At 50.6% G+C, this 11,005-nt stretch overlaps 7 protein-coding genes across 9 annotated transcripts in view; 2 read left to right on the plus strand and 5 right to left on the minus strand.

The window, feature by feature from the left end:
- Positions 1-959: 959 nt before the first annotated feature.
- Positions 960-2,598, minus strand: H257_07062. Of its 2 annotated transcripts, XM_009832480.1 has the most exons (3): positions 1,635-2,598; positions 1,334-1,577; positions 960-1,251 (listed from the first exon to the last, which is right to left on the minus strand). In XM_009832480.1, the coding sequence occupies exons 1-3, from the start codon at positions 2,562-2,564 to the stop codon at positions 1,118-1,120; spliced, it is 1,308 nt and encodes a 435-aa protein (XP_009830782.1). In that variant the 5' UTR covers positions 2,565-2,598; the 3' UTR covers positions 960-1,117. The 2 variants fall into 2 exon arrangements, with proteins under 2 accessions (XP_009830782.1, XP_009830783.1); XM_009832481.1 differs by having other exon boundaries at positions 1,334-2,598.
- Positions 2,599-3,222: 624 nt separating this feature from the next.
- H257_07063 lies at positions 3,223-4,317 on the minus strand. Of its 2 annotated transcripts, XM_009832483.1 has the most exons (4): positions 3,945-4,317; positions 3,729-3,891; positions 3,418-3,645; positions 3,335-3,358 (listed from the first exon to the last, which is right to left on the minus strand). In XM_009832483.1, the coding sequence occupies exons 1-3, from the start codon at positions 4,232-4,234 to the stop codon at positions 3,478-3,480; spliced, it is 621 nt and encodes a 206-aa protein (XP_009830785.1). In that variant the 5' UTR covers positions 4,235-4,317; the 3' UTR covers positions 3,335-3,358; positions 3,418-3,477. The 2 variants fall into 2 exon arrangements, with proteins under 2 accessions (XP_009830784.1, XP_009830785.1); XM_009832482.1 differs by having other exon boundaries at positions 3,223-3,645.
- Positions 4,318-4,520: 203 nt separating this feature from the next.
- H257_07064 (hypothetical protein) lies at positions 4,521-5,409 on the plus strand (the record flags this gene model as incomplete). Its single annotated transcript, XM_009832484.1, has 1 exon — positions 4,521-5,409. The coding sequence occupies one exon, from the start codon at positions 4,521-4,523 to the stop codon at positions 5,184-5,186; it is 666 nt and encodes a 221-aa protein (XP_009830786.1). The 3' UTR covers positions 5,187-5,409.
- Positions 5,410-5,879: 470 nt separating this feature from the next.
- On the minus strand, positions 5,880-7,300 carry H257_07065 (hypothetical protein). Its single transcript, XM_009832485.1, has one exon. It carries the CDS (start codon positions 7,268-7,270, stop codon positions 5,939-5,941), a length of 1,332 nt encoding a protein of 443 aa, XP_009830787.1. The 5' UTR covers positions 7,271-7,300; the 3' UTR covers positions 5,880-5,938.
- Positions 7,301-7,756: 456 nt separating this feature from the next.
- Positions 7,757-8,404, minus strand: H257_07066 (hypothetical protein; the record flags this gene model as incomplete). The annotated part of the gene is made up of 1 exon (XM_009832486.1): positions 7,757-8,404. One exon carries the CDS (start codon positions 8,402-8,404, stop codon positions 7,757-7,759), a length of 648 nt encoding a protein of 215 aa, XP_009830788.1.
- A 393-nt stretch (positions 8,405-8,797) lies between these two features.
- On the plus strand, positions 8,798-9,815 carry H257_07067 (hypothetical protein; the record flags this gene model as incomplete). The annotated part of the gene is made up of 4 exons (XM_009832487.1): positions 8,798-8,831; positions 8,897-9,026; positions 9,065-9,368; positions 9,456-9,815. 4 exons carry the CDS (start codon positions 8,798-8,800, stop codon positions 9,813-9,815), a joined length of 828 nt encoding a protein of 275 aa, XP_009830789.1.
- A 396-nt stretch (positions 9,816-10,211) lies between these two features.
- The window catches only part of H257_07068 (hypothetical protein), a gene marked incomplete at both ends in the record, with an annotated part of 2,181 nt that continues 1,387 nt past the window's right edge, over positions 10,212-11,005 (minus strand). The window contains 2 exons of the mRNA XM_009832488.1: positions 10,212-10,695; positions 10,750-10,991. Of these exons, the coding sequence (XP_009830790.1) occupies positions 10,212-10,695; positions 10,750-10,991 (726 nt within the window). The remainder of the gene's footprint in view (positions 10,696-10,749; positions 10,992-11,005) is intronic.

Here is an 11,005-nt window from a genome sequence, read left to right on the forward strand (position 1 = left end):
TGCTCTAACCTGTTAGCACTGTACGTGGAAGGCAAGGGCACACTACGACTACACGATGTATAGTACTCCCATTTCACATCCTAATACGGTATGCATCGTGATGAACTGGTGGTTGTACGGCGTAAGTTGGCCTGGTGCTGCAACTCGATTAGTTAACGTTAGCAGCTGAAATAAAGTAAGGGTTGTTTTATTCTGCTGAAATGCAGAACTTGTGTTTAGCGTTGTTTTATATTCAATAGGGCTTATATTATTTTAAACGTCTGGTTGTTTAACGCAGTTAAAGAACGGGCAAACTACATGAAAAGCACAATACTAGTACTTACTACCTCTGTCCCACTTATATTGGTCCCAGTACTTGTTATGTACAATTTCTATAATATTATACAGTTTATGACAAACTATACTGTACCACGTATGTGAACCAAAACCTCTATCTATGGATAATTCAACACTTAGATCAGATATTATTTATCAAAACGAATTGACTAGTACGGTGAAAATTGATCATCATTCCTCTTTTCTTTCTAGGATATCTCTTCCACAAAATTACTGTTAGTACAAACAGTCGCCTGAATTCACATTCACAGTCAGATTGTGGTTATTTACAGTTTAAAAAAAGAATGCCTACTACTGTAGTATTGTCGATTTGATACAAATTTGGGGGGTGCAATCGAATCAAACCGATCCACAATCGATCTGATTGGTTGAATTTCATTTAGAAGGTTTTTATTGGTTAATAATTTTGAGCTCATCTGAAGTAGCCAATCAAATCGATGCAAATTCCAACGAGAAACCACGCCACAAAGCACAATATATGTCAACTACAAAGCCTTGACAAAATTGATTGAATGTAAATCGTGAAAAAGTGGTCTGGAACATATATAGTACTACTATACGTATAGTAAGTAAGTACTACTATTACTAGTACTACATACGTAGTTGTATTAACAGTAGTGCTGTACTGTTACTGGTAATCGTTAATGTAGTGAAGTGTTTGCTGACAGTGAACAACCGCAAAAGGACTGTAGCATAAGGTTAAGCGTTGGTCTGGGAATACAGTAGTGGGGATCGCTCGTCGATTCCACTGGACAATCGAAATGCTCAAGTGCATGGATTGTTAATAGCCATATACAGCCATCGCCATAAAGTAATCATTGATGACTGCAATGTCCAGTTTGTCCCGGGGAAACGTCACGGGAGTGTACTCGCCTCGCTCGAACGCCCACTTTTTAAAGTACCCTTGGTACTCTCCTGCAACATCATCAAATCATCAATATAAACAGTGATGATATATATATATATATATCGCCAATACAAACAGTGATATATATACCTGGCCAGCAGTGGCTATGGTACACGTCGGCCGTCTTTTCGTGGCCGTTGCAGTTGATGTCGAGGCTATCGAGATTGACCCACACGTTTTCCTTGGGAATGAAATGATTCACGACCAATTCACCGGCATACATGGACGCCACATTGGGGTGCCACCTTGGAAACCCTTCGTCTTGGTTATATTTCGGGCTTTCGAGAATGAACTTGGCCACGTCGAGCATCTTGGGCACCATTAGCAACGTTACCTAACGTCCATGTGTGTGTGTGTGTGTGCAACGTTGCCAGCAACTGGAACAACTTACCGACGTGTTGCCAAACCAGGTCGACCCGACGTTGTACAGGCTTTGGTGGGTCATGTGGAGGTCCGTCGCGAGCTGTTTGATGCGGGTTTTCGTGTACTCTTCAATCATGTACCCGCCTCGCCCGACCACAAATTGCCGAGGTCTGAACGTCAGGAACGCCGGCGTAATCACCACGTCCGTGTCGGTGCGCAGCAGTCGGTCGTACGACATAAGTAGTGGTTCATACGCTGGCTCGGCCAGAAACGACAAGCTAAACATAAAGTTGTACCGGTGCCAGTATGCGTCTGCCGGTGGCGTATGCTCGACGACGTAGCATCGGTCCGCCGCCGACGACGTCGACGAGGACTTGGACGGTGCGTGCGAGATGTCCACAAGGCGAACGCAGGACGCGGGCATGCCATCGACCACGTCGTGGTGCGCAAAAAAGATCAAGTCCGTGTTGCCGCGGGTAGAGGGGTCCACTTGATGGACGGAGTAGTTCCAAGATGACCACAGCATGTGCTGCGCTTCACGAACGAACTTGGGCATGCCAGGGGGCACATACGCGACAATGGCCACGTGCTCACGTGTAATAATGTGCTCCCCGGTTGAGGGGGTGGTGGCGGTAGAAGGTGAATGCGCTGTCGATGGGGCTGGCAGGGGCGGCGAGCTGCTCGGCTCCACACTAGACGTCGTGTTTTTGTCTGGCGTGTCGTTGGCTGTCTCGCCAAGCGAATCACCAGAGGAGGTCAAGTGGTTCAGGGCATGCGGCTTGTTGTGCACCCCAACCGACAACGATGTCGCTTGTAAGTTGAGCAGAGTCCATTCGGTCCCTGTCGAGTACAGACACACGGCGACCGTGCCAAGCACCGCAAAGAGGACCCAATACTTCTTGGTCACGGGCCAGAAACGGCCACCCAAGGGACTTCCGAGTTGGTCGGCGGCGGTCATGGCAACAATAGCAAATATGGAAACATCTGAAACGCCCACCTACGGTATTTCGAAGGCTGTGAATTCACAAGTGCACAAGTTCAAGCAACGATGGTCGTTGCCAACCCAAGCGGCGATGATCTTGAATGTCTGTCGAACGGCATTATGGAAGTGCTTGTTGACAATGCATGCATCCCACGTCACACTAGTAGACTAGGCCATTATGTCTACTGGTACTCAATACAAGTACCGGTACGGTTTATATTTACCTTCGACGTACCATATGCTACAGTGTAGTTGGCCTACCGAAGTTTCTTGTATCCAATCATAACCGAGAGATTATGGGTCATTCTGACCAACCTTATGATTGGTTTAAATAAGCCAATGATATCAGTTCAACTTGTCAAATTCGAAGTATTAATAGTAATACTACTACGTAGTAATAGGCAAAATAAAGCTATTAATCCTGGTATACCGCTTGACATCACGACGTTGTTCAAGCAAGAGTCAATGCGTTGGATGAGATGCGAGAGGAAGTTGGCGGTTTCGTGCTCGGACATGGGACCCTTATCTGCAATCCGATCGAAGACGTCTCCTCCATACATGAGCTCCATCTCGACCACCTACCGACGGCAATCTATCTACCAAGAACGACGACAACCAACACCATCTCGTCATACAAATGATCGTGGGTCTCAAACAGCAAGATGACTTGCACGACAAAGCATTCGTGCGTATGGTAAGCACGATCTGCGTCAACACTTGACGGAACAACGTGTCTGTCGTTGCGTTCAATCCCATCCTCGACCAACTTCCTACACACGTCCGTCATGATCGATCGATCCATCGATCGTTGCTTGGACACGTGGCTTACTATGTCCTTGTCTACTAAACACGGCCTTGTCCATGATCTTCCACGCGCATTCCACTACTACTATACGGGACACTCGGTGTCACAACGCGATGGCAGTTTGCAAGTCCGTCGCCACAATGGGGGAATCACGGATACGATGACTCGATGCAGGTTGAAAAGCAGGGGCACAGGGTGGTTATGTGGGGGTCTTTGCAAGTGTTGCACTCGGGGGTCCGTGCGGTAGGCACTCTACCGCAACAACGATGAGAAGGATGAGAGAACGAAGGATGTTCTATGGTGTGACCAGATGGAGATGGAAGTGGGTGGGATACCTCCATGTCGCTGGGCAGATTGATTGTGAACTCGTGGCCATGACCTTTTGGAACAGCGCATCCATGTTGTGTTCCCACACATTTTGCACGACAACGGGACGATTGCGGCTGGGTCGGAGGATGGCGGCGCCATTGCTGCGGGGACAAACGTTGTTGTTTTCGACTACATACTGTAACATGGCAGGATATCACGACGTTTGCGAGGACATGACAAACCTGTCTGGAGGAAGGTGGACGTGGAGCGAAACGTCCTCGCATATGGATGAGCTTAAAGCACCGAACGCAATACACATCATGGCAACATCTATTGCACGACAGCGTCGTCGAGGTAAAGTTGCAGTAGACGCTCTTGCGCGGAGGATGTCGTTGTGCGGGTCGTCGACCGCGTCGGTTCGGGCGGCGAGGCGATTCAATCGCTGCATGTGCCACAGGCGGCAGCCGGCATTCTCGAGGCGATTTCCCTCGCTAATGAACCTCTTCATCGTCAAGAACGATTGCCATGACATGCCCACTGTAAGTCATCGGTCCCGCCACTTCACTGCCTACAGCATGTTTGTTGCCAGGTTGGAGACTTCAACGTCAAAAGCACGAGGACGAAATTAATTTGCCAATTTATATTCACATGCAAACACGAGGTACTACTGTAGTAATTAAATAAGTTCGAACACGAATAAGTTTGATTGGTGGAAAAATCAGGCAAAGGAGCAATGATTGGATGATAATTAACCAAACTACCAGTAAGCGGGGATTTCTGGTTTGGTTAAAACGACAATTTGAGCGCGAGGGTGAATCATGGCGGGAACAACCAACACCACAGCCGAGGCCGCGACGCCTGACGCAGCCCCGACGGCCAAAGAGCTCCTTGCGAACGACCGTGCTGTGATTGACTTTGCGAGCGGCGACGAGGACGACGAAGAAGAAGAGGACGAAGAGGATGAGGACGAGGCCGATGAAGGCGGCGAACGACCAGCCAAACGCCAGCGTCAAGAGCCCCCCGCAAACGACACGTCCAAACAAGTGGAGGTGCCGCGCAAAGCAACGTTCACCCGCGCGGATAAGATCAACAAGACCATCATGAAAGTCACAGGGAACGACGACAGTGGATTTTCCATGTTCGACACGTCGTCGTCGTACCCCATGATGATAGTGTACAAGAAAGAAATTGCCGCGTCGCGCAAGCTTCTGACGGCCAAGAAACCTCAAGATGCGTTTTGTATCGCCATGGCGGCGTATTTGAGCATGCAGGATTACGACGTGTGGTACCACGACACGGAAGACCCTCGTGGAGTGGAACTAGTGTTCACGGCGTACTACAAGCTGTGGAACGACATCTTTAAGTCGGACGATGCCACGCTGGGACTCAAAGGACGCGATGTGTTGATCAACGTGCTAAGCAAGTTTGGCAATGACGTCAAGGACGACCACGAGTACAACTTCCCATGGTTTGCCAAGGCGTAGCCCGCTGCGGCGACATACCGCCGCGGGCAAGAGGCAAATGGAAACGCTGCTCCCGATGGAGTCGACGACACCGTGGGTAATGTTGACATTATGCTCCACAGTGGCTAGCTCTTGAAGCTTGATAAAGTTAGCGAGGATGAGGAAATAGGTCTACCGAGTGTTGTGTTTATTATAATGTTATGACGTTAAAGGTTGCTCAATAATATTCGCTATAAACTTCCAATATTCGCGTGGTTTGTCTATATCAATATTGAATCAAGCAGGAGCTCTGATTGGTTGAATAATATAAGTGTCCTTTCTGTAAGAACAATCAAATCCTCAATAAATTGGCCTAGCCAATAGCGTCGATTCGTGATTCGAATCAGCGGCGAGATTCGAAAGGGTCTGGAAATTTGTACCGAATCAACAATATTTTGTTGATGTTGGGTTGCGTAATACTCGTAATACTACTATTATTGTGCTTTTCAGTCATATTTACCTATTTTGGGGGATTGATGAAATCGCCAATTCATCGAGCAAAGGAGTATGATTGGCTACAAAGAATGCAGGTTGCAATTTGATTGGCTAAAAAGATTGATTGTTCGTAGTCGTCACAAAGATACCTCTTCAACTTCGTTTTATATGAAATTTCGAAGGTCCGGCGACTCATTCAACAACGGGAGGAAATTTTGAGTGAACAACCCACAATAATAGTTAGTAGATTGCACTTCAGTTGTATGGGATTTTCTGCATAAAGTAATCACTGGTTTTAGCTACCATTGCATTCTCGATGCAACCTGCACCGCCATATGAATGCGGCGGGCCGCTCTGTCGATAAAGGCAGGGGATATGGCGGTAGCGTGGGCATCCACCAAGCACGTTTGGTCGAACAAGGCGAGGTTGGATGTATTTCGGTCCCTCGTGTATCTAGGCACAGCATACCGCGGAATGCGTTCCGTCAGCGTCGCCCCTCGCGCTGTCCAATTCGTGGTGGCGTCGTTCGGCATCTTGTCGCCCCTACTGTCCAGTACGTCTGTGACATCGATCACACCGCGTCCGTTTACAAATAGCAGCACTGCTGAGGCATTCGACGTTGGGATATACTGGGCTAAACTCCCACAAAGAGTTTCAGGGTGGGCTTCCATGTCTCCTGGGGCGGCCACGACGCTGGCAGCCCACGGCGAAAACGCATACCGCACCTGCCCGAGCTCAAAAGCAAGCCAAAACGACTCTTTATCCCCATGTGAAAACGGAGTGCTTTGCTTGAATCGCAAATGTGTGGTCAAGTACCACAGAATATTGCGGACGTTGCGGCCAGCTCGACGTTTGTCCAGGAGAACTAGCGACGAGTCTTGTTCATGGGCGGTGCGTTGGGCAAACATGGCTGACCCCCGTAACCTCTCGGAAGGACATTTCGGGGCCGTGAGATTGAACGAATGGTATGGAAACTGCGTGAGAAACGTCGACAGGTAGGATACACCGCCGCGTTGTTCATTGAGTCCCCAGTTCGATGGAATCACTCGATCGTAGAAAAACAGCGTGCCTGTGTCCGTGTACTGCGTCGAATTCCAAAGCAGGCTCGGGTTGCGAAGGAAAATGTTGTCTGCGTCCATGAGCATCACTTGGTCAAACGACGACAGCAGCAACGCAAGTGGTTTGAGCCAGTAGCTTTGGAACTCGCTCGCGATGTCCACGCTGGGGAGGAGGTCGGCGTCCAGGAGGACCCGACAGATGTCCACCACTTGAAGGTTGGCGTCGGTGGCGGTCAAAATGTCGATCGATCGAGCCGACAGGTCCGATGCAAGGCAGTGCATGACCTGAATTGGGTCCGAGTTGCCCAGTGATCGAAGCTCGAGCACGAGAGACGCACCGATGGGTACCATGGCATCGCTCATCGTCATGACGATGCCGCGCGTGACGTTGGGGAACTTGGTCGCGTACGCGGCTTGCGCTGCTAAATTCACGGGTGGCACGTACGTCCAGTGGCGCTGGATGAGGCCAAATGTCGAGGCCATTGTGACCACGATGCCTAGCCAGAGCAGCCACAAGAGATGGCGCCACGTCCAGCACCCGAGACGCGCATTTCTCCTCTCACCCGTCGCCATAAAAAGTCAATAAATAATAGACAGGGCGCGTTGATCAAATTTGGGGGGGTTGCCAAATATTGGATGTATTTTTGGGTAGTTTTGGTAAAAATAACGATATTGGTTTGCTTTGTTAACAGTGCGCGACAGCTTCGAGGGTGCCTTAGAGCATAACTTTTGTTAACGTTACAAAAATGTTAGCCAGAAACGTTTAATATATCATATGTAGTGGTCGCTCCAAGGTGTCCTTTCGCTTACCAAGATGTCCTCTCGCGAGACCAAGGTGTTCTCCCGACGATACATTCAATGGTTGGTTGCGCTTAGCTTAGTGATAACGTAGTAGCCTTAACGCTATCACTTAGCTACGCGCAACCAACTATTGATGCACCAGGACCAACCATTCTCGTAGACCTAGTCTTTGCCGTTCATTGATGTCGAGCACATTAGGGGGGACATAGAATCGTTGTGGCTCTCGTTTGAGTTCGACCAGTGCCGTATGCTTTTTCATCATGGACAGCCAGTGTCGTAATATAGCCAAGCCAGGCGACGTGCCAAATGCCAGTGCAACTTGAGGACAGGAACTCCCGCTCTTGATTTCTGCAGCAGCACGACTGACGAGTCCTGCTCGTGCGCGGTATGACGCGCGTAGATCATCGAGTCCTGCAGGCGTTGGGATGGATTTGTCGGGGGGTGTAGCCCAAATGATGTGTACGGGAACGTCTCGAGAAATATTCGGAGGTAGGCGCGGCCGTCAGCCTGCGCTTCGTTCAGCCAAAAGTTGAAGTTGAGGACGCGGTCGTAGAAGAACAAAGTGCCTGTATCAAGGTACAGTGGCGTCGTCCAGAGCTCGGCGGGGTCGCGGACGAAGAGGTTGTCCACGTCCAGGAGCATCACCTCATCAAAAGATGTCACGAGCACCGCCAGTGGCTTGAGCCAGTAGTTTTGAAAATCTGTCGCCGCCTCCGCGGTCAGCAAGTCCGCCGCCACCATCAACGAGCACACGTCGATAATTTCCACGTTAGCGTCCTTAATATCCAGCAGCAGCGCTCGGTCCGCCTCGGGCAGCTCCGATGCAAGGCAGTGCATGACTTGAATCGGGTCTTTGTTTCCCAGTGATCGTAGCTCACGGACGAGAGACGCACCGATGGGAACCATCGCATGATGATGAAGCGACAGCACGATGCCCCGCGTGGCCTGCGGGAATGTCGTGGAAATCGCGGCATGATCGGGTCGATCGAAAAGTGGGGTGTAGCCCAAATGATGTGTACGGGAACGTCTCGAGAAATATTCGGAGGTAGGCGCGGCCGTCAGCCTGCGCTTCGTTCAGCCAAAAGTTGAAGTTGAGGACGCGGTCGTAGAAGAACAAAGTGCCTGTATCAAGGTACAGTGGCGTCGTCCAGAGGTCGGCGGGTGACATCCAGAAGCATCACCTCATCAAAAGACGACACGAGTGTACAATCAGCTTTATTCCAAAGCGTGGTTATATGTACAGGTGAAGTAACGTGTTAGGGCATTGAGGTTTGAACAACGGTCGTTAGACCTCGTCCCATGAGTGGGTGGCAGTTGGAATCTTCACTCACTTGTCATTTCGCCTTGCGCTGCCATGGCAAACTCGTTGGTCCCAGTGTGCTAACCACGTGGCAACAGCCATTCGCACTGCTTTTGACCACCTGAATGCCGACCTACACGCGTTGGAACCGAAAGTGGCAGCCGCCATTGACACAGCGTTTAGCCATGCCCATGCAGAAGCGGGTGTGTTGGAGAAGAAAGTGATCGCGTGGGCCGAGCTCGAAGCCCGCATTCAACAAAATGTAGACCGCCACCCCAACCTTGTCACGTTGAACGTTGGCGGCACAACGTTCCAAACGTATCCAAAGATACGTTGCTGCGTGGGGAAGGCACGTACTTTCACGCGTTGCTGGGGTCTGGACGATGGAAACCCGACGGCGACCCTAACTTCTTGGACCTGGATCCCCTTCTCTTTCGACGCGTGCTTATATTTCTGCGCACGGGAAAGCTCATGTCGCTGGATGGATTGACTTCCGTCGAGAGGGACGAGTTTTCGGCGATGCTGGAGTATTTGAAGCTTGACGAAGGGGTCTCCGCGCAAATGATACCTGTGCGATGGAATCGTACAGTGCATGGTCCAAAAATGAAGTTATCGCAAGACTTGCGAACGATTCAGATGGGTTCAAGTGGTGCACAGTGGCAGTGTACCGTTGCCATGGAGCCGCTAATGGGAACATTTCAAGTCCGCGTTGACACTGACATCGGTGAATGGCGTATCGGCCTTGGCCCCAGGGATATCGACGTCACTTCCGGATCCTCCATGTCGAGATGCTACCTGTACAAGTCAACGGGGGCCTTCAATAGAAAAAACGACCAAGTCCTGGCTCTTCCAAGCTTGCAAGCAGGCGACGTGGTGACAATTCGACGTGCGCTACGGCATGTTGAGTTTGCTGTGAACGATGGATGCCCATCTGTGGTGAATCTTGTGGACCCATCCGAGGAATTGTTTCCAGTTGTGTTTATGTATAACAAATCGAAGATTACGAGCCTCGGCTAGGCAATCAATACACCATCCATTCTCGCCATCGTCGGTAGGATTACTGTACAGTACACGACCTTTTGTGTGCCTTCCAGCAGAGACTTATCAGCAAAAGTCATATCGATGTTACAACTACTTCACGAATGCTCAACGTTTTTTAGTACCCTGGTACTGTACACTACTACTCCGAAGTAGGGTTCATGAAATAATGACCGTTAGTATGAGTTCATTAATTGTGGCGGTGAAACTGATGCCCGACGAACACCATGCTTGCAAAAATTTAACAAGTCTTTAAACGACCCTCGCACCCCCTCCTCCGCAGGTCGGAACGCCCCCCCCCCTTCCTTTCGGCAACTGGATTCATCATTTCGACATATAAATCCACAATAATGGCGTGTGTTGGAGATGCCTAGTTTATGTATGCACTATAGTTGCCTGCCATTCCATCCTCTTGGCAACGTCCACCGCCCATCGAATGCGTCGACTGGCCAACTCGTGAAACGATTCGTCCAGCGCCGTCGCCCCGTCACCAATCAAACACGTCTGGTCGTACGTCCCGCGGAACCCAAACGCTGGCGTCGGGTGGCGCTTGTGACGTGGCGTCACGTGGTGCGGGATATCCGCGAGCAACTGGGCGCCCCGGCCGTCCCAGTCATGGCCCCCGCTTGCTCCGGTCCCCGTGTCAACAATGTCGATCACGTCCCCTCCGTTTACAAACAACAGCACGGCGGGGTCGTTGGCATTAGTTGTTGGGACAAACTGGGCTAAGCTCCCGCACAGGGTGTCGGGGTGGGCAGGTACGTCGCCCGGCTTGGCCACGACACTGGCTGCCCATGGTGAAAACGCATATGGCACTTGGCCGAGCTCAAACGAGAGCCAAAACGACTCTTTGTCCCCCCTAGTTTGCCTCAACGTCAAATAATGGCTGAGAGATGTTCTCGTTCGAATATACCACGAGAATGGGTGGCCGTGGTGGCGCTGGTACGTAGCCAAATGCCAGAGTATCTTGAGGACAGGAACTCCCGCCCTCGATTTCTGCAGCAGCACGACTGACGAGTCCTGCTCGTGCGCGGTATGACGCGCGTAGATCATCGAGTCCTGCAGGCGTTGGGATGGATTTGTCGGGGGGTGTAGCCCAAATGATGTGTACGGGAACGTCTCGAGAAATATTCGGAGGTAGGCGCGGCCGTCGGCCTGCGCTTCGTTCA

The sequence above is a fragment of the Aphanomyces astaci genome (assembly GCF_000520075.1).
Source record: "Aphanomyces astaci strain APO3 unplaced genomic scaffold supercont1.14, whole genome shotgun sequence".
Classification (NCBI taxonomy): Eukaryota; Oomycota; class Saprolegniomycetes; order Saprolegniales; family Verrucalvaceae; genus Aphanomyces; species Aphanomyces astaci.